Consider the following 23,643-nt stretch of genomic DNA (forward strand, 5'->3'; position numbering starts at 1 on the left):
TAATGGCTGCGTTCAATAGAGAAAATTAATCGATTAGTCACAATTAGCTTAATTTTTTTTTTAATATGATTGGTTCTTACACTTAGATCCAACAAAGAACTAAAGGCAAGAACCAATTATATTAAATAATCACTAAATGTTAACTGAGTTAGTTTCTTCTGCTGAATGCAGCCGAACTGTTTTTCGTTCATAGCAGTTCATATAAACAAGAATTCGCAGATTTTTGGTTTTTAACATTGACCTCGATTTTAATTTTTCTTCAGAAGTGAGTAATACTTTATCATATTTTTTAATTAATTAGTAAATCTAAAATGCCGGTAGTGTATGTATTTATTGTAAATTTACAGCAGTAATTTACTTAAAATAACCTATATGTTTACATCTATTTTTTTTCATAAAACATCTTTGAAATTGTAACATCGTTTTTTTTGGACAACTTTAAAATGTTCATAGGTGTTCTTCAATATATTATTTAACTGCAAAATAATAGTAATAATTTATATGTCGATAACAGAAATGTCACAAGATGAGGAAGTAGATTCGCAAACGAGTCAGTGGTACGGAGTACGAGAAGCCACATTATTTCTCGTCGATTGTACAAAGAAAATGTTTATGCATTCATCTGATATTGATGACAAAAAAATCACTTACATCGAAAAATTTTTCAAGGTCGGTTATAACATTGCATGTTAGTTTGAGACTCATTCTTTTTAAATGAACTTTTTGCACAGTTTATTTTTCCTTTTCTTCCTCTCACATTAGAAAGAAAAAAAAAGGAAAGTTGAATGTGTATATGTTGAATGTGTAAAAAATTCAAATAAAAAAGAATGGGACTTGTTGATTAAAGAGTTATATATAACTGATTGTCATTCATTATCCTTTCAGCTATACAAACAAATTCTTCGGCAAAAGTTAGCATGGAGTATGCAAGATTGGATGGGTGTAGTGCTATTTGGCACAGAAAAGAGTGACTCAAATTCACCATGGACAAACATTCAGACTCTGCAAGAACTCAGAGTTGTTACTTTGGATGATTTACAACAAATTAGAAAACTAAGCAAGTATAATTACAATCGATGCTGAATGTAACACATTTTCCAGGAATGCGAGACACAACTTTCATTAATTATTTTTTATTTTTACAGCTAAAAGTGGCATGAAGGGTTATGAGAGTATGAAATTAAAAAATAATGTTCTGCTTCTCGATGCATTGACATATGCTACAGATATCTTCTTGAAAATAAAAACAGTCCTCACTAAACGTAGGATAGTTCTGATCACTTGTTATGATCCCGACTATTCGGACGATGAAAAGCATCGCATTAGAGCAAAGGCGAAATCTTTGAAGGAGTTGGACATTAATTTACATGTTATCGACTTGAGAAATAATTGGCCGCTCGATGAGTTCTATAAAGATTTAGAAATGCTGTCGAGAAAGATAGAGATAAGCGTTTACAGAAGGACATCACTTGTTGATTTGGTACAACAGATTAAAGCACCATCCAAAAATATCGCACGCTTATCCTTTCAGATATGCGATGGTGTGGAGATTGATTTAGTGGTGCGTACTCTGGGCAGGTAGGTCTTTCGTAAGAATACTATTAATTTTATAATATTATAATTAAATTTTGTACAAGCAAAAATGCAAGTTTTTAAACGCACTCATTTTACAGAAAACGTAGATATTTGCAAACGAAGCCATTAAGCAAAGCGACTAATCAAGTTTTGTCCAGATCAACCTATTTCAAGGATACCAATTTTTCCATTGATGAGGTGTATATCTTTCGCTTAACGTAACGTAAAAATTTGCTTAATCTTAATCGGTCTTCTTCGTCAGCCCAATTTTTTCGTATTTTCTTCAATTATGTTGTGAAAAATTGTTTATAAGAAATATTTTTTTCACAATCTTATATAATTTTAAGTTACATAATCTTATCTATCTCTCTTTCTTAGATCTTGACCTTTAAAGTGACAAAAAAGTTCAATTATGTCAACTTTGAACAAAGATATATTAATTTAAAAATTAAGATATACTGTGGACCCGCGAACACGAGTTCCGATTAGAATTAAATTACATGTAAAGTATCTTGAATTTATTTCTTATACTCGATTTATTTAATTTAGGAAGACAGTGACAACGAGGAATTTGATTTACCTTTTATGATACCAGAAGAAGTTAACTTAGAAACTAAGGAATTGATCGGTGGCAAGAAGCTGCGCTTCACGCGAAAGGAACTCTTGCGAATAAAGCATTTATATCCACCAGCCATCAAGATAATTGGTGTAAGGCCTATACCCAGTGACCTTTTCAGATATCATGTTAAACGGAAGTACTTTGTTAGAGCGGATTATGGTAGTACTCGTAAAGGTAACGCATATGTATATAATATGTATATAAAAAAATTAATGTGCGAGGTTTAATTTATTGTGTACCATAAAATTACACAGATATATGTGAAATGTTATAACACTTTGTGATATCACAACATTTAATTACTATATAAAGGCTAATCTATATATACTCTAATATGTTTTTTGCTTTTTTTGCTTTTATTTTTTTGTTTTTTTTTCTCTTTTTATGACTATTTTATTGATAATCGTGTTTTATTGATAATCTTTTCCGAAGTTTTTCAACTTTTATCTCGTATGAGAGAAGACGAAGAAATAAAATAAGTACGAAGGCAAGAGATAAAAAGTAAGAAACAGGAAGTAAAGAGCACATTGTAGATTAGCCTTAAAACTAATGTCAAATGTGATCATTGTTTCTTTTTGCAGACAATCTATTGTTCTTCAGCGCTTTATTAAATAAATGTGCGACTAAGAATAAAATGATAGTGTGCGCGTTCACAATGCGATTGAATACACAAACTAATCTCTGCTACATGATTCCGAACGCTGAATTGGGCGGCTTTTATTTATCGAAAGTCGCATTTCAGGGTATGTCTAATTATATTTTACATAATTACACTATCAGAGAGAGACTCAAGATATTCTTTACTTAATGAATTTAATTTTATATTAGGGAACGTAGGAGACAAGAGCGAAGCGTTGCTACATTATGATACGCAGAATTCTGTATCTGATAAGGAAGTTGCGCTGTGGAAAAAAACGATCGATCGACTCGATATGAACTATCATCCGTATAATTTCAGATCTTATAAACTGGAGTGTCAGATACAAATAGTGGAGAAGTTAGCTCTAGACAAAGAACCTGGCCCTCCACCGATTGATTCCATCGAGAAATCATGTAAGTAATTCTATTGAAATAATAAAAAAAATATATATTTCAGCGAAGTTTGAAAACACTTTTTAAAAACTGACATTTGGGATTACTTATTCAAGTATCCATAACAATGTTTTTTTAAATTCTTTAGAGAGAAGTATTTTAACAGTTGTAAGAATTATTGGCTTTGATTCTACAAAATTTAGTAAAAAATTATTATGAAAAAATATAGTTATGAGTATTTGAATAAATAATGTCAATTCAAAAAAACAAGAGAATAAAAAGTATTTCCGAACTTTTGATCTGGAGTGTACAAAGTAAGATGGGTACTACTTGGGTAGAAAAAATAAATTTACATCAAATTATAGATTAATGCCAACTTTTTTTCAGATTTAATAGCTAAACAGAAAACAAGTGATTTAATATCTGAATTTTATAATATGTATCCTGATTTACTATTTGTCAATGGTCCAACAAAAGCAAAAAGAACTAAAAAAAAATAGGAGATATGTTTATTAAAATGTGTGATTATGCATGTGGAATATTATGTTACATGAAAATATTTTTAATGATACATAGAATTTTATTTCGCATTTTCTTGAAAATTACTTATATAATAAAAATCTTAAAAAAATAGGTAGGATCTTACTATATAAAAAAATAGAAATATTGTTCGTTTTTAAATGCTACATTTTATTTCACAAAAATATACACTTATATATGTATCTTATATATACCTGTGAAATTATATGTTAAAATCTTGCTTCTTTAGAATATTTCAATTTTGTTTTGTTATATAATTTCATTGCTGTCAGTCTTGAAATGGATATAGGTATTTAGAAACCAATTCCAATTAATGCACAATGTAACATCATAAAATTTATATAAATATAAACTCAGTTTTTTATTTGGCAATATATAACGTTCTGTTATTAAAATATCTATTGTTATTTTTAATACATTTTATTAGAATAATACTATTATAGATGTAGAAAGATAAAATTATTAAGGCACCAAGATGGTAATGTTCTGACAATTTAAATGCATATGAATGTTTAACAATATTTCCATTTATATATATGTATATCAAAATACATTGTTTTATTATGTTCTATTTTAAATATATTTGCTACAGTTAGTCATTTTGATTAGGCCACAAAAGGATAAGGCACATGCAAATTCCTGTATAACTCACACAGAATTGTTTAACTATGTTTTGAAAAAATCTTATAAACATTATGCAAAATGTGCATTTCTAATGACAAATGTTAAGATAGAAAATTTGAATTTTTGCACACTTTCAACAACCTTATATAAATGTGTATCATAAAATAATTTAAATACAAAATTACTTAGATCCTATAATCTTGAATATATGTATACTTATTACTGCAATGAACCAATGCGCAATTAAAAAGATGCAAAAGTAATATTATCATTAGTCTCTCCTGTGCCATCCTTTACTTCAAACATGTGGGCTTAAAGTACGACACAGGTGCTTTTCTCACGAAAGGGATTTGACTTCTGTGATGAGAAGCCCACCAGTAGGCAATCCTCCTGCTCGTGCTCGGTGATGTACTTCATGATGTCTTCGACGGCTTTGCTCACCGTGATCCGCTTCAAAGCGGCCTCGCGGCGCAGCTGCTCCGTCACTTGGCGTTGCTGTTGCAAATTCGACATCACCATGTCCATAACAGCTGTATGCGTGAGAGATAAGTCAGAAAGTGTCAAACTAGAATTCTCGCACAAAGAGAAAACGGAAGAACGCGTGAAAGGGGAAACACACCACAAATTAAGAGCTAACCTGGACCTGGACCTGATACGATGCTTGAATCCCGCTTTTACAGATCGTGAAGAACTTTCTCTCTCGACAACTCGGATCTTTCTTTCCGTAAAAGTAATCCGTAGACTGATTCTATTCACATTCCTCACGATCCTCACGATTTATCCTGATTTATCCTTTCCGTACCAAATGTGCCAATCCCTCAAGGTGTACTCACATGTGCAACAAATCGCACGCGTTGATTGGCTGACAAACATCTCGTAAAGATGCGTTATTAGAAATTGAATCAAAGGCGAATGTTCTAAAATAATTCGTATATTAAATATCGTATATTAAAACACAACTAATTATTATGAATAAATAATATTTTAAAAAGGATAAAATTATTAATTTTTGCTTCGATATATCGCATCTTTAAAAGTATTACAACTCAAAAAGAAGTTTAAAAAAATCATCAAATCATTACAGGGTCTTTTTTAATTATAACAATTTTGATTTTTGTGTGCTACTTAGGGAATGATTTTTTAAGAATTGTGAAACAAAAATGATGTTTAATATATTAAAAAATATATTCTTTTTGTTAATATATTTAATCTGTAAATAAAAAAAATGTTCTGTTCTAGATTGAAAAATAATTTTTCTCGTTTTTTGGAAAATTTAATTTTTGAATTGTCATTTTTAAAGAAAACAATTATGATAAGGAAGATTAAAAATTGTAATGGACAGCGGATTATATATACAGCTAAAAATGTCGCTATAAATAATTTTATTGCTCGAATTGATTGTTTGAAATTTGTTGTTATCATAATATTATAAACAAGTTGAATAATTATTATTTTTATTAGATGTTATGTTATATTTCACAAAAGTATAGCATAACATCTAATAAAAAAAAAATTTAAAAGAAAAAGTTTAAAGCAGCCTTAAGGTTGATTTACAATGTCAACTTACCGCGCATCAAAACACATTCTGGGTGCTTATTTTCTCTAATTTTCTCTAATTTAATTAAATATTCACATTAAATATTCACTGTTGATTATTCGAAAAACAGTGATGTTATCTCAATTAAAATATTATAGATGAAAGTGACTTTCTAACGTGACTTGTTAATGTTTGAATAATAATATCTAATAATAAATGATAGATAGATAATAATAATAATAACAGCAATTTCAATTAACTTTAATCAACGGTTAATCCATTGGAATTGACCAATCGCAGTTGTTGTCGTTAAGCGAAATGACAAATGATTACCAATAAATGATTCCAATAAACTAATCGTCAATTAAAATTAATCAGAATTAGTCAAAATAGTTTTAAGGGACTCTGTGCACAATAGAGGAAATATTAGGAACAAAAATAAATATGAAACATTGAAGAAATACAAAATTAGGGATAAAAATTAAAATTAAGGGCTGCATACAATAAAAGTAATATTAGAAACAGATCTAAATATAAAAATTTCAAATCAATCGATCAGAATAATTGAGAGTTGTTGATTCAATTGAATTAATTTTTAAATGATTCAATTTTAAGCATAACTGACAACGATTTCGTAACGATGTGGTTTGTATAAGGATTTAATTAACTCTATTTCACAACCAATTTTTTCTTAAGTATAGCGTTATTACGATAATTTTTGTTTCTGTGAAGAAAAATATATAAGAAAATGGAAAAATAAATAAACGATTCCTGAAAAGGTCGTACTCTTTTTTTCTTAGCCAACAATCACGAGACGCAAATACTTAAGGTCTGTTTTTTATTGCTGCTCTGAACCGATATAATAATTTGAAGTGAAATAAACGTATATTTGTTTCATCTCAACTTATTGCACTGTGTGTACTAATTCAAAAAGTGCAGCAATAAAAAACCTTTAGAGATGAGGAGCCGGAGGATAGCGTATATAATCTTGAACAGTCTGGAATGAGCCAGGGCGCCCGTAAGCGTCCGTGATCCCGGACGCGTCGTACGTCATTGCGCGAATTCGGCCAATCACGAGCGCTTGCCGCTCGCGATTGCGCGACGAGCCGTGGCGTGTATCGCGCCTGCACAGCACGGCGCTCGCGGTCGTGCGAAACTCCACATGAGCCTGTTGCCAGTTATTGATCCTGGCGCGATTAAACAACACCGCATTGCTGTCAACTACGAAAACACAGAGCTTCGCCACGTCTCGGCCTGCACTCGGCGTTCCAGCGTACGACGTAAAAGCGTCGAGGACGGCCGTGAGATTCGATCGACGGTCATCGTTCTTCCTAAAGTGTTTAACGATTCTACCACCGTATCCTCGGAGCAAACCGCTGGTGCGCGACGCGAGAGAAACTGACGACACACAATCGCGGCATCCCGTCTGTGTCTCTGTGACACAGCGCAACGCGACGCAGAGCGGTGCGGCGCGGCGCGGAGCGGAACGGAGCGGCTTCACTGACACGTCTGCTGACACGTACTGTCAAAATGTAGAGAGGATCAACATCGACGACGGTGGCAGCAGCAGCAGCAGCAGCAACAGTGCTTTCAACGTCGAGAAGTTGATTGCGCTCGCGAAAGAGAGAGAAAGAGCGAAAACATGTCATTGGATTTTCGCGAATGAACCTGGAGCAAAGAAAGAGAAAGAGAGAGGAGTCACGGCGAGCCAGATCTTCGAATTCTTGGCCGTGATTTTGTAGACGGACGGCGGCGATTGCACATGTGATCCCCCTTGAGTGGTCGACCCCATTTGGCAGACGCGATGAAGAAGTTCACGATCAAGGGTGTACTCGACGGGTTCCGGTCGTCGGTCCCGCAACCCACCAAACCCGACCAGGAAATCATCGAGAACCTCAGGCCAGAGCACTTTCAAGTTAAGAAGGTCAGTATGAAAAGTTCACCCTGGTATCCCTCCACTCCTTTCAGTCCCCACTTCATCCTCTTTCCCCGTTCGCCCTAATTAAAGTGGACCTGTCGATAACATGCCTCGGCGCATTTTTCACAGACCTTCGCTGATCCAGGGAAGACTTTTAGAGAAGTCTGACGATCCGCTGCGAATCCGCTGTAAATTTCGAACTATCGCACAAAATGAGATCTACCGCGGGTACCGCGGGTTTTTTCCTTCCCCGCGGTGTTTAACGATTGACTGAATGACGCAAGTCGCGCAATTAGAAATTTTATGGGGTCAGTCGTAACTCGTAATGTAAGGGAAAGTATTACGCCATCGACGGATGAGTAGATAGTGGCTATTTTTAACGAAAGATATAAATGACTTGGTGCAATACAAAGTTATCATCTGAATCACAAGAAAAGGGTACATATGTACATTTAAAAAAAAAGATAACATTCCAGAAGCGGAAGAAGAGAGTACAATTTTATGCATTGAATATAGATATTTAAATGAAATTTCTAAATCAATTTTTATTGATAACTTGTATTAATATAATTTTATAAATATAAAATTGTAATTAATCAATGTAATAATCAATTCTACGATTTCAAAAGAGTACGATTGATTATCCTAAATACAGTGACATTATTACATCTTTGTTACTTGTCAATATTAAACAAGGATGAATTTACTGGAAAGGATAGTTTTACTTAAGTATTTAAAAATTTAACTAGACACAAATTTAAAAATAATTTAATTGGAGTAAATAATTATGTAAATAATCAAATTGGTTGCTAGAATGTAAAAATTTTTTTCAATATTGTTCATTATGCTTGAGATTCCTGCAGTATACATAATTATTTTTATGATCCAACAAAATTATTTTTACATTGAAAAAAATATCTGGTCGAAAATGAACGAACTATAGAAGATTTTGAATATATCAATTGGAATTCCGATTATCTCAACTAGAATTTAGTAGATTTAACTAGAAAATTTTTATTCGGTTATTTTCAATCAGAATTCCAATTAATTTAATTATTATTTTTATTATTATTATTTTTATTATTAATTTAATTAATTAATTTAACTAGACATTTTTCTTAGTATAACTTAATATCTAGCCAAATGTTTAGATACTTTAGCCTTCTTTCTATATATGTTATTTCAAATGACTTATTTGTGTGATTCTTTTTGGAAAACACCTGCAACATTAATTATTAATGGAATGCGCAAAACCCGTTTGTTACATTATATAATGCAGGAAGAAAAAGAGGAAGAAGCGAGATAATTAGATCCAAATTGGATTCAACAATTGAAGAGATTCAGTCTCATTCGTGTTTTATTTGTCATTTATCTTAAGTGCAGCGTTCGAAGGATCGTTCGTATAAAAGCCTGTTTTCCTCGAGTCCACCATCTCGTCTCGACTCTCGAGCTTTCTGCTCTTTGCTTTGTGTAAACAACCCCAGTGTGCCAGTAAATGCACCGTGTCAATATCGAAAGCTTACGTAATCCGAACTCTTTGGCATTCATATCGCTGAATAAATTCATATCAATTGCATCGCGCTATCCGTTAACTCTATCGAGTATACTCCATTTTCGTGAATGCATCCATGATCTATATAATTATCTATTGACTTCTAGATCTAATGAAGCATTGAGAAAAATGGTCTGATTGGATTAAATAGTAATTCTGGTGGAAAACGGACGAATCAGAATTTTCTGGTTAAATCTACTAGAATTCTACTAGAGTTCGGATAACTAAAATTCTGTTTGATATTATTCTGGTAAAAATAAGAAGTAGATTTTACCAGAAATATTATATCAACCAGAATTCCAATTATCTCAACTAGAATTTTAATAAATTTAATCAGAAAATTCTGATTTATCCATTTTCAACCAGAAATTTTTTTTAGTGAGCAGGTTTAAATTGTCTACTCAGTAAAACATCAACCTACGCCTACTCAATAAACATCAACGAAAGTAATATAACATCAACGTTATAATTTCACACGCAATATAACGACTGATTCAAGTTCACAATGCTCGTGAGCATCATTTGCCCTTGTTGTGTGTAACATTTCATAAACAACAAGGTTGAAATGATTCTTAAGGGATGTTAGCGTGAATTGGACTGCGACCTAAATGTAATAATAACACGTGTTGTACATAACAGTTACATGCCATACAATACGAAAGCAGCAACATTATTGTAACGTTTACAATATTATTACAATATTGCTGGAATGATTTGTGCTGGACGGGATTGTTAAATGTGAAATTATAATATTGATGTCATGCATATTATGTACTATTAATTGGTGTTTGCTGGATATTTTGTTCTATTACAAAATTGATACATGTGAAAGTCATGTATCAGATATTGTAAAACAAATACGTAATATGATACTTGGATATATATAATTCTTGTAAAAGAGAGAGAACAAAGTAAGCACCTTTTGAACTTGCTTCACTAGATCCAGAAGAGATATCGAGTCTTTGTCCATGGATGTACATATTCTATAGAAATTGAAAGAAGAGAAGACTGAACATAGCAATAACAATTTTGCTGAAGTATCTAAAAATTTAGTTCTAACAAAATTATTTTTAGATCTGTATGATAGATACAGATCTGAAAATATTTTTGTTCGAACTAAATCGAAATAATTATGTGGGAAACTCAAACATGATGAGCATACTATAAACAATTTTTATTGTGAATTGTGAAGATTTATTGTGAAGATTCTAACAGTTGCTTGAGTCAGCTTGAGTCCTATACGAATTATTTTGATTCAGATAAAATTGTTTTCAGATCTGCATTTAGTTAAATTTTTAGATACTTCAACAAAACCGTTCTTTTGTAAAGAAAACAAATGTACTTCTTAATTTTGTAATTTTCCGTTCTGGATAGAACACAAAGTCATAAAGTATAATTATAATGACAAATATAGTGACAAATAAGGTCATGATGATGTCTTGTGATATCATTATAACTTCTGTGTTCTACCTGGAGTCCTTGATTCTTCTTTAGAAAAGGGATTCCCTAAACGAGAGTCCGATTCGTGTCACATGCTCGCGTCCATGTTTTTATGTTAAATTCTGAAATCGTTCCTCAGAATTAAATATACTCGCGAGACACGCGAACGCGAGTCGTGCAAAGCGGATTCGTGAAATTCGTCGAAGACCTCAGTTTGTCTAGCTTTGAGATATAAATCCGAGAAGCGTAAACATCCCGACGACTGTCGATACTTGTTTCACGTCGCATGAGGTATCTCCAGCTTGTCTAGGTTTGTCTGGTTTTCGTGTATCGAAACTGTCCCCGTCTATTTACTTACTTCAACGAGTAACTATCGGTGAAGCTGATATCGACTATCGCGCTTCGCGGTATGCCGTTCGTGCGAATATCCGTTACGCGGTCGAGGAACAGATAACAGGCTGATATACGAATACGGGGAATACGAGCAAGAGAAAACACAAGCGAACGATTAAAGGAGACGCATTTCTACATTGTCTGTCTTGAGTCTGACTGCATTAATTGGAATATTGAATAGAATTTTCTAGTTAAATCTATTATAATTCTAGTTGAGATAACAAGAATTCTGATTGATATGGGACGTTTTTTTATTTCTCAACCAGAAGCGACCACGCTTCAAGGGTGAAGATGAAGACAGCCTTAGCCGTGGTCGCTTATTATCGTTAATTTTGATTGCATAACGAAAAAAATACCAATAATCAGAATCTGGTTGCGCCGCGTATCTTTAGATCCGTTTATTATTCCTGCACTAGATTGCGCTGGAACTATCTTTCTCACTTTTGTCGAATATCAAGCAAATATCCACTTCATTTTAAGTTCCAAAAGTGTACGTTAATCCAACTATAGAAAACAGACCTTTTGTTACACATCTTCCAACCGATCGATCTCCCGATTCCGTTTCTCAGCCTTCGCGATCTCGGCGAGCATTGCAATTTTAATTCGATTGCTCGTGGGACGCGCGTCGCCTCGGCAATGATCAATTCAGACCGACACCTTTTACGCGTTTACCTTTCGCATTTGTCCTTATGAAGCTGCACATCAAAAACTGTCAAGTAGATCACCGTTATAAACGAGATCACGATTGCGATTTGCACGACGAGTCGAACTTGAACGATGCAACGCATTGCACATTTGCCTGCGCTGAAATCATCGCTCGATGCGCGTAGGCGATCACATATAGTCACCACTATTATTTTAATTTTCTCACTCGAGGCGAGGATGATGACATTCGAGTTTCATGTATCTTTCTTGGCGTATTGAAAAAAAAGTCTATACTGAAAAAAATTTCTCGTTGAAAATCATAGTCAGTCAGAATTTCTGATTATTTTAATTATAACAGATTTAATCAGAACCTTCTGATTTGTCTATTTTTAATCAAAATTCCAATTAATGCAACCAGATTCTCCGTGCGATAATAATAATCATATTTCATATTTTATTATTGCGACACTTCCTCCTTTGGGATGACTCCATTATAATTTAATGTAATTATTTTACTAGCATTAAAACCCTGCAGCCTCGATGTTTTTTATATTATTTAAATAATAATCAAACTCAGATTATAATTATGAAAGCTTTGAAAATAATTTTAATCAAATATTCAGTTATATGTAATAATTAAAAAATCAACTAAATGCATAACTTTATTTTTCTGAATATTATCTTATTTTTCTAATTATTACCAAACAGTTAATTACTACATTTTATTAAATTAAATTATATCTAATTTGAATTATTTTTAATTAATTCTATAATTAAATTCACCACTGCTTCTATACTCAACATGTCGTTAATTTAAATAAAATAATAAGCAATAGAGTTGAACAATTTAATTCGAGAAAATGTTTTAAATTTGACTCGAATTTAATTTATTATTTACTGAAGTGTATATATACGTTATATAGACATTGTTTATTTTGGTATCAATTATATTTATTTATATTTTGACACACATGAAGTTAAAAATAATAAAAAAATGTTATTTAATCCAAGAGATTGGGTTGCCATTGATTTTTTAATATTTAACAATGTGTTTGGTAATATTTGCTAAATATTGCATCGTACGCCAAATAAAATATTTTTGGTAGCTATAGCATATCTTTTTTTTTATGTGCGCGCTGATTCGACATGCAATTTTCCATTCGACGTTTTCCACACGAGACGGAGATGCAGAGCTGACGTAGCGAGAAATTCTCAGGGCAGTCGATTAGACGTGGCTATAGTTTTTACTCGTGAAGGAATAAAAACATGCAAATCTGCGCTTATCTTGCATTCGTTTCCTCATTTATATATGCATCGACGAATAACGGCGTGCATTTGAAAGCCATGTATTATTCCGCGAACACAAAACTGCCGCGTTCTTTCTCGGAAACGATGATACGCCTGCATGCGTTGCATAATTACTGATGGTTTCATCCAGAACGCTTGGGCGGTTTATTGTCCGACCTGACATTTACATACATTTCACGGAAATGCACCGCTAAAATTTCGGTGCAACACTAATACATTTAGGACAACATCCTAATGAATATTGATCGCGGGTCTTAACAGAAGGGAACATTTGACTTATTGTAGCGTCGAACAGAAATTTACTTCGGTCAATATAACAGATTATGAAGTTAAAGAGTAATTTCTCTCCTCTTTAAAGGAAATTCTTGTGAAAATAAATACAAAATTAGAATAAGGCTAATAACACAGAAAGAATGATTTTGTATTTACACTATGAAAAGAGTTTAGTTGCATTAATTCTGATTGAAAATGGACAAATCAGAATTTCTGGTTGAATGTATTACAATTCTAATTTAGATGATCAGAATTCTAATTGATCAGAATCTTTTGATTCCTTGATTTTCAATTAGAAATTTTTTTCAGTGTATTTAAACAGTTTAGTTAGATAAGATCTGAAAATAATTATGTGTTAGATTATTAAAATAATTATGTACGTATTAAAATAATTAATTGCACTTTAAATTTCTTGAAGTGAAATCTCCATCAAAAAAGTGAAAATATACACTTTTAAAAAAGATTGAAAATATTTCACCTCTTGAAAAAGAGTGAAAATTATCACTTTTTCCAGAAGTGAAATATTTTCATTCTGTTTTGAAAGTGATTGTATTTTTACTCTCTTTGAATGAGATTTTATTCGAAGAACTTTAGAATGTATGTAGAAGATTCAAGCAGGGCAATAATGCTGAAAAAACAATATTAACTAAAAATCGAGATATATTTAACACAAATACGCAAATTAGATCAAATCGAGGTTTAGTGCTTAATAATTTTTGTGAATTTTCCAATTCAAGCAAGCTGCGCACCGATTATTTATTGATCTTGAAATGCAATCTTAAACTGGAGCTGGATATTTTTCATAATAAATTCTCTATAATGTTTTAAAGATATTTATTAGTAATATTAAATAATTGCTTGTCAATTTAATTTGTAATATTATATATCTTTGCTTCAGTTTAGGGCTGTATTTTAAGATCGACAATAATCGGCGCACAATTTGCTTAAGCTGGAAAATTGTATTATGAAATTCATACAAAAATATTATTAGCCACCAAGACTCGTTTTAACCGAATGTAATCCTCTTCGCTTATTTATGATGCAAAACGTTTTGACATTTTAGCAACCAGTTTGAATGTCCTTACATAATTGTTTTAATGGTTTAATAAAGTTATTTTCACATCTGTATCTAATTAATAGCGAATTTAATTGAACACACTCGGTGCACACTGGCTATCATACATAATTGACGTAAAGATGTGTGTTTAATATAAATATAGAAATAGTTAAACCATGAAATATTTATTATGCTTTTATGAGTAAAATATGTATGTTTTTAATTCGAACTTTTTTTCACTTTTATATTTACATTAGATTAAGATTACTCAGTGTATAACGACTTTAATAATGCAGTGCATTAGTGCATTCAATCGAATTCACTATAAATTTTTAGATACTTCAGCAAAATCGTTCTTTCTGCGTAAAAGTAAAAATAATTAACGCGTAAGAAAGTTGAAAGTTTTGGTCCGAGTCATAAAACGTTCAACTTTCTTCTGTATTATTTATTACTTTAGTAAATAACTGCGCACTTTATCCGCACTCGACTCTTAGCCCCATTTTAATTTTATATTTATTTCACTTTTAAGAGTCTTTTTTACTCGTTTAAATTTTGAAATTTCTATCAAGAGTCATACGTAATTTCTTCGTTACTCTTAACGTTCAACAGACATCGGTAAAATGACGAGAGAAGCAAGCGGAAGTTGAAAAATTGTCTACTCGCGTCGCACTTTATCTTATCTATCTCGATATTTCTTGTATCTCATTTTCGACACATTACAGGAACGCGATTGAAGCTTATGTCATTATTTTAATTTATCGTTTAATTTTTCGTACGTAAATTCCACGGGCAATAAAATGCGGAGGAGTATCATTTGTACTTCCAATAAAGGCAATTTATAGGAGACACATGTGACAGATCTGTCAATACGTCACGAGTTATGATGACTCGCTCTCTTGTGGGCTCCGCAGCTACAGGCAATATCGTCAATAAGGAATCGTATTGTGTGATGTACCCAGAACTACACACCGACGCTCAAGCGCATTGATAAATAACGACCTCTCGTAACTCGGCGCAGGGACTCGATCTTTAATTATTTACAATTACTACGACTCTCTGTGACAATAAAGCGATCATGCCCCCGAATTTTTTTATCCACGACGATTCTTCACGTCGTCGGAGAACTCACCGCGATAAAAGTGAGATGAGTATAACACGTACATATAAATCCACGAAAATGAGGGTTTTTTTTCTCTTTTTCGAGTTAAGAGATAACTCTTTTCGATCGTTTATCACACGACTCACTCTTCGTAATCTTCCTCCGAGCGAACGCGAAACATAAAAGGTGACGAGAGCAAAGAGAGAATAAAAATATGGCACAGAGAAACAGGGAGGCAAGTATGTAGGTGCGAGTGCTACCTTTGCGAGAAATTAGAAATTACGCCGCGACGTACATTTGAGCACGCGCGTATCTGAATATGTCAGCAAGGCGGAAATAATGGCCCCCGGCGCTGCAGCTGCGCTAGCAGGTCGTATAATAGAAAATGCAGAAATGAATAAATTTCAGCTCGTAATGCAAAAGCGACGATATACCGTGTCAGGTACGTGCAAGGCGCACCTTTTTAATTTTTCTTCTAGATAGAACCACGAGACAGATATTACTTCATCCAGAAAGGATCTATTATGTGATCGACGGTACTTCTCTTTGTTCGACTCGATCCCGAAAAGGAGGTTTTATCGGGAATCTCATGGTGGTCCGAAATCGGATTCAATCTTGAATTCTCCGTAGTTTCCCGTAATCCGATTTTGCATCCCCTACATATTTTTCATTACTCTTCACAATAGATGATGTAGGAATCGTATGAATAATTACTTCCTTTATGTAAATAATTTGATTTAGAGGACCATTTATTTATCTACGCTCTTCCGGTACACCACTTGCATACGGACAGAACAATTTTGCCTGAAGTATCTAAAAATTTAGCGAAATATTTGAAAATCATTTTTGTCAAAATAATTATAAAGGACGTTCAAGCTGGTTGTTAGAATGTCAAAACTTTTTACAGCATTGACTCATCATACTTGAGCTACTTATAAAATTATTTTGATAGTTCAATAAAATCATTTTCAAACTTTTATCTACTTACATTTTTAGATACTTACTTCAGCAAAATTGTTCTTTTCACGCAATTTTGGAGTAAATGATACTTTTTTATATCCTGCGCCGTTTTGAATGGTTTTATGAAAAGGGAAAAAAATGGAATGAAAAAAGTGGACACGAAGCCGATGCACGCTCGTCAAAGTTTTCACTAGCAGAAAATTAATAGCAACCTTGATATTGAACTGACATTGTCGTGGGCATTTCGCCACATCTATCATTTTACTATATCTTCTATATGCGCAATGTCGTAACTTCTGGACCAAACCGCATCAATTTTTGTTTTTCATATCTCGAAGAACGCGAATAATAAAGAGGATGCGCTCAAGACTGAAAGAATTGCCGCTTGAACGAACATTATAACGATCCAGATTTCAAGGAATTTCAAACGATGTCGAATATTTTTGAAAAGCGTATCAATATATGAAATTTACGTCGAGAGAACTCCAGCAAAAATCTCCGAGATTCATCAATTTTATTGATTTTTTGTTGCATTGTTTACACAAGAAGAATGATCTTGCTGAATTATTTAAATATTTAATTAGATACAAATTTGGAAATTTGTATGTTGGATCATTAAAATAATTTTATTGGACGATTTAATGTTGCAAAAATTTGCCATTTATTCAGAGAGAAAAAGATAAAATGATAAATAGTAAAAAACTATAAAAGTAACAACTGCGCCAGTTTTATATGTAGAATTAATGTACACAATTGAATAAGATATTTTATTGTATAGTTATCGTAATTGTAAAATAGTTTGTTCACCTGTGTATTATCGCGACTGTAAAACAGTTTATTTAATTTTTTACTTTAATTGTTCATAACATACATTTTAATTGTTCATAATATAAGACTTGTATTTTGTCACCTATGTAGTTGCCAACACTTTTTTTTTTCGGAATGTTCTAGCGTTCAGCTTGAGTGTTCAATTTAATTATTTTGATGGTCCAGTATAATTGAGATCGGTATTTAGTTAAAGTTTTAGATGCTTGAGCAAAATTATTTTTCCCACGTAATAAAATCAAACTAGTTCTTTTTTACTTGTTTGTATTGATGCGGACACATGCGGAAAACAGTTAATTAAATATTATCTCGGTAACATAAGCGATACAAACATATCTTGTGTAATACCGCGAACGAGTGTGCTAGAAAGCTGATATAACCACATCGTAAGAGATAGAATTAATTGGTTATTAAATGCAGAGCTGTATAAAGATAAATGTCGTTTTTGCTTACAAATTTACGCCACTCTCGCGTGTGGGTTTTTATAATGCAATATGTCCATTTTACCGTTTTAATTTGTTGAATGCTATGATTCCATTGTTTTATTCATTTTGTTTGGCTGATGAAAATCGAAGGATACCAGGAAACAGAATTCATTTTGCGTTTATCTAATTTTTATACAAAAAGAATGATTTTGCGGAAATTCTAAAAATCTAGATATAAACATAGATCTGAAACTAATTTTATTGGACCATCAAAATATTTATGTAAAAATCTTAAGTATAATAAGTGATGTGGTAAGAAATTTTTAACAATCAGATTGAGCGTCCTACAAAATTATTTTCAGATGTGCATCTATAGCTAAATTTTTAGATACTTCAAAATTTCTTTTCGTATAGTCATTTAATTAGCAAAAATCTTTCGCTACACGTGACTCAATCTTCTAGAAATAGGCTGATCCTGAACGACCTTTATGATAGCTATAAACTTATGTAAATATGCTTTCTTACGGTCATATATATACACTTAACGTTTGCCAAAACGGATATAGAAACGAAGCGGTGAATTTGTATACTTTCAGAGGCGTTTCAACGTGTTACTATATTGTGGCTCGGGGAAATTTTTATTCGCGCCTTAGAGAAAGAGTACATACGATGGCCTGACATCGTACGTGTATATATGTGTTTGCTCGCGGATTGTCGCGCCTGCAGGGTGTCGGGTAAGCCCCGTCCTGTCGCCGCAAATTACAATACAATCGTCACGCTATAATACGATCAAGTGAAACGCTTTCTGCCTGACGATAATCCGTGCCCGCCGCGCCACGTGAGCGGATTAATTTCTGCGGTCGCGAAATTACATCTGCCACGAGAAATCTCTTTTCCTCTTTCTCTCTGTCTCTCTCTCTCTCTCTCTCTCTCTCTCTCTCTCTCTCTATTGTTATTTTGATTCCTATTTCTTTGTAATATCAAGTTTACTTTATCAATTGTGTTTTGTTTAGCGTTTGAAGGAATGCTTTTCATAGAGCGTTCAATAAATGGTGATATCTATATTTGTCTATCTACCTATTTATCTATCCATCTATCTTTTGTGTTACATTGTACTTAATTTAAATTTCTTCCCAGAATGCAGAAGTGTGAATTTTCAAACAAACAGATTAAGGATCGCTAAATTTGTTTAAATACAACGTATCTTTTTAGAATTAGGTCAATAGTTTCGCGTCAGCGTTCTCATGCAGAACAACACTTTCCTCGCATGAGCACGAGAGCGACCAATAACTTTCAACGTTTGCTCGCAAATTAGAAATTTAACAATTTTGAAGTCCATCGATGCTACGTTGTGATAAGCATTGTTAAGGATCGCGTCCGTTCGACCGATACGATTTCTGACCTGATTTTATTCACACGCAATGAAGCGATGAAGGTATAAATGAACCATGTAAAAAAATCTTCGATATCGTTGCGTTGATAGAAAAAGTGACACATCTCAAACTTAGCGATCTTTTAAGTAGAGCACTTTAAAAATTCTTTGGAAACTGAAAATTGGAACAACGTTTTAATTTCACTTTCTTTCTATGTACTTTTAATTATATATATATATATATATATACATATATATTGTATTCTTTAAAACTGTCATGAATTTCTAAAATTTAAACACTGTAATCCTCTCCTACAGCATGAAATATTGCAGCAATATTTTAATAGTGCGCAATATTATTACAAAATTACAGCAATATTGCTGCGTTGTTGAAATTTAAATATTATATTGGAAATTTTGCAATAATACTATAAAATATTGTCATTTTAATACTTCATAAGAAATATTATCATAATCATAGGTAATATATTGCTGCAATATTATAATTCAAGATGTAAGTACGCGGTCCCATCACAAGATAGATGCGCTTCTCGTAAGAAGAAAATAAGATAATAAGAAGTCTATAAGAAGGTGTATGCAAAATGAGTTGGCGAATCTCCTAGAGATTCCCAACATTTTTTTTAGTGTACTTTCTAGGCCCCAAATGTTTTTTGGTCATAACATTATCGTATATATTTTGGAATATGATGCTAAGCAATATATTATCAATTAATAAAACTGGATTAATTATTGAAATATTACACGAGCAGCAATATATCTGCAATATTTTATAAAGTATTGTAATTTTTTAAAGTAATATTGCTGCATTATTGCTGTAATATTTTACGTTGTAGGGGCTAGTATAGTGTAAACTTCCCTTATAAGAGTTGTTACATTTTCCATACAAGCAAACGGGCTATAAATGTGTTTTATCACAAAAATATATCCAAACGTTTGGAAACAGTTTTTAAAAATCAACATTTTTGGAATTACTTAAATATCCAGAATAATGGCTGCGTTCAACGAAAAAGTTACTTTGCAACTATTGTAAGATTCTTTAATATGTAATTGTGCGAGTTTGCCCTTCTTCACTTCACTGAATTTAAATCATGTTACAGAATCTTACAACAATTACAAACTTTTTTCTGCTAAATGTAGTTTCTTAACAATAATTCTTCAGATTCAATTATTGGACAGTTATTGGACCAAAAGAATTATTATCAAAAAATACATTGTAGATATATCTACTTGAATAAGTAATCACAAAAATGTTATTAAAAAATGTTTCCAAACTTTTGATCTGAAATGTATATTAGTCTTAAGATTAATTGTATGTAAGGTTAATGTATATTAGTCTTAAGGTTAATTTTCTTTTATTAAATATCTAAAAAAATATTAACTTTTGATTCGTCACTTTTTTATCAGTGCAGCGAAATGTCGATCGACCTTGACATTACAGCAAAATTAAATTATCTCGAATGGAATATATATCGTCGCAAATAAATATCGTCAATATGCATCGTCAATATGCATCGTCAATGAAATGATACTACTTGAGTCGCGATTATGTCCGCATACTCTGACGTAGCTTCTAAAATTTTCTGCAATCTTCTTATTCTACACGAGTAATTTTTCGTGCAAGACGATTTTGCGCTGACGACGGGTCCATCAGCGATCCGACAAGCCGGTCCGGCGGAAATTGCGCGTGGGCGAGCCTCCCTCGGGGACATCGGGGAACCTAACCCGTGGTGGAAAGTAGAGCGGGGGGGAAGGGTTCCTCCTGTGGACGATCGTAACTTTCGTATCGCTGTATTTTAACCCACTTCCCCCAGTGGTGGTGCGGCCGGTGAAATGGAATGAGGGCAGTTTTCACCAGCGGCGAAAAGTGGTTGGTGGAGTCCCGCTGCACCAAAATCGACCTCGAAAGCATGCACGTCGCTCGTGTATGCTCTCCACCTCCTCAACTTCTCCACCGATCGCGCTCGCGGTTAGTCCTAAAGTAAGACGTTTGTTCTTTTCAGCTTAACTTTTTGCATAGCTCATCTTTTTCTCCTTTCCTCTTCAACATAAAAAGAAAAAGAAGGAAGATGAATCGTGCAAGAAGTTAAAAGAATAGATCTAAGGTTTTCCACAGCTTGTTCACGTGATCACCGATTTGTCGAGCACGACATAGAGCTTTTGAATTTTTTTCGAGAGATACTCTCTTTCTCTCTCTCCTTTTTCTTTTATACTGACTTTGATAGTCGTTGATATGCCGCAACGGAGACGATCGCGAAAGCAGGCTCCGCGAAAAGCGCGCGGCGAGACGCATCTTCCATTTCATAAGATTACCTCATCCCTTCGCTTCGCACAGTAAAGCGGAGCGAGGCGAAGTTTTAAGCCAAGTTTCTTGAGCGGAGAACGGTATAAGCCATGACGTTCTATATCGGCATATACGGCCCTCCCGTCGCATGTCGCGTTACTTTACGTGACGTAAGTTTCCTCCCATAAAAATATCTACTTTTACAGCGAATATCTACTTTTAAGGGAAACTTCTTTAAAAGTTTGGGGATAAGGGTGAGATGTACTTTGTTCCCATCTTCGGTAACGGTCCGCCCTAACGACGACAAAGAGGGAATGGCTTTTTATGGAAAATTGAGGATAATGCCCGATGAGATCGACTTTAAATATCCGCGCTGAACAATACGTATCGCTAACATTTACGAGCAACAAAATATAGAATTAACAGTAGCCAGGTTGTCCACGAGGTACTCACAATAGAAGTCGATGAAACAATGCCATCCCCCTCCCAGCCCATCTGATATATTTCTGCAACCCCTTACAGGGATGAATAGTCACTTCCAGGCGGCTAAAGCAGGAAAGCAGGAAAGATGGCATATGAAACGGATACCTTTTATGTTACAGACATTCAGACACGGCTTCCCGCATCAACCGACAGCGTTGGCATTCGACCCAGTTCAAAGGCTCCTAGCTATTGGCACTAAATCAGGATCCCTTAGGATGTATCCTTCGACGTTATCGTTAATAACGGAGCGGCATTTCGCAATTAAACATTTTTTTTTCTTGCCGATGGCAGAAGAGAATGCGCGTGGCGATTAAAAAGACAGAAAGTCGGGTCGACCCCGTTGATACCAGCGACATGATACAATTTTCACTTTTTTCTCTCTTTTTTTTCTTTTTTTTATGCACTGTGTGTTTGCTGTGTAATGCCGAGAGAGATTATCAAATTTTTTCTCGACCACGTGTGTCACCAGTAAATATACATGGAAAAGACGGCTCTGCTGAAGCATTTAAAAATTTAATTACATACAGATCTGAAAATAATTTCGTTAAACTATAATCAGAATAATTATGTGGAACGCTCAAACTGCTAGGTTGCTAGAATATCAAAACTTTTTGCAGCATTACTCATCATGCTTGAGTTTCCTACATAATTATTTTGATGCTCCAACAAAATTATTTTCAGATTTCTATCTACCTACGTTTTTAGATACTTCAGCAAAATCGTTCTTTCCACATATGTACTCGCCTAATTCTGTTGTTATATAACAAAACAACGCTTGTGTCGAGAATTGTTGTACTGATGGAAGTAAAAACTGTAGGTACTCGATGCCCTGCTTTTGTGATCACTATAAAAAATTTCGGATATACAACGGGTTTGTACAATTTTAGCGGATTAATTACACGGTTCTGTCGGTTCGTGGCTCTTCGACCGTGTGTTTTTACACGTCAGCGATTTCATTGATCTATCATGGCCAAAGTGTAGTAATAGATGCTCATCGCAGTTCGGTGGACATTACCAACTATCGCGATGAACTATAAACGGAAGAGTTCCCAACCTTGCTGTCGATTTCGCTGTAGATGAAAATTTTTACGGTTTTATTTAAGAAAATTTACTGACTTGTAAAAGTGAGTGAATTTGTATAATATGATTGGTTTGGTATCGACGGGACTTTTCCAACAATGTTTCTTTCTCTTGACTTTTGTGTTTTTTTGCTATTTTATGTTACGTAAACGTTTAATAAGCTATTGCGCGGTAAAAGAATAGAGGACGTTTTATTGTATGCGGAATTGTGATTAACACTTTGACTGTCATGTCATTCATATTTGCCATTATCACGCGTATTATATACGAAAATTTTAAGAACTGAAATAAATTTAGCCAAATATAGATCTGAAAATAATTTTGATGAACCATCAAAATAATTATATACGAATCTGAAACAAAATGATGAACAAAAAATTTTTTTTTAAATTTTGACATTCGTGAGCGTCTTACAATAATACTAATAATTATTTTGATAGTCTAATTAAATTATTGTCAGATATAGTTAAATTTTTAAATACTTCAAGCAAAACCATATCAAATTCATAAGAATGTTGTCATTCTTTATTTTGTTATCATTTATTTGTTATGAGTAATAGTTTTATTTATCTGATTAATGTTTA

At 33.2% G+C, this 23,643-nt stretch overlaps 3 protein-coding genes across 3 annotated transcripts in view; 2 read left to right on the forward strand and 1 right to left on the reverse strand.

The window, feature by feature from the left end:
- Positions 1-516: 516 nt before the first annotated feature.
- LOC105622559 (ATP-dependent DNA helicase 2 subunit 1-like) lies at positions 517-3,726 on the forward strand. Its single transcript, XM_012203975.1, has 8 exons — positions 517-669; positions 886-1,057; positions 1,146-1,578; positions 1,674-1,773; positions 2,125-2,368; positions 2,776-2,937; positions 3,023-3,247; positions 3,614-3,726. The coding sequence occupies exons 1-8, from the start codon at positions 517-519 to the stop codon at positions 3,724-3,726; spliced, it is 1,602 nt and encodes a 533-aa protein (XP_012059365.1).
- A 976-nt stretch (positions 3,727-4,702) lies between these two features.
- Positions 4,703-4,915, reverse strand: LOC105622561 (guanine nucleotide-binding protein subunit gamma-1). Its single transcript, XM_012203978.1, has one exon. It carries the CDS (start codon positions 4,913-4,915, stop codon positions 4,703-4,705), a length of 213 nt encoding a protein of 70 aa, XP_012059368.1.
- A 2,816-nt stretch (positions 4,916-7,731) lies between these two features.
- The window catches only part of LOC105622562 (syntaxin-binding protein 5), a 41,210-nt gene continuing 25,298 nt past the window's right edge, over positions 7,732-23,643 (forward strand). The window contains exons 1-2 of the mRNA XM_012203979.1: positions 7,732-7,851; positions 22,099-22,196. Coding sequence (XP_012059369.1) covers positions 7,732-7,851; positions 22,099-22,196 — 218 coding nt within the window. The remainder of the gene's footprint in view (positions 7,852-22,098; positions 22,197-23,643) is intronic.

The sequence above is a fragment of the Atta cephalotes genome (genome assembly GCF_000143395.1).
Source record: "Atta cephalotes unplaced genomic scaffold scaffold00046, whole genome shotgun sequence".
NCBI classification, from domain to species: Eukaryota; Metazoa; Arthropoda; class Insecta; order Hymenoptera; family Formicidae; genus Atta; species Atta cephalotes.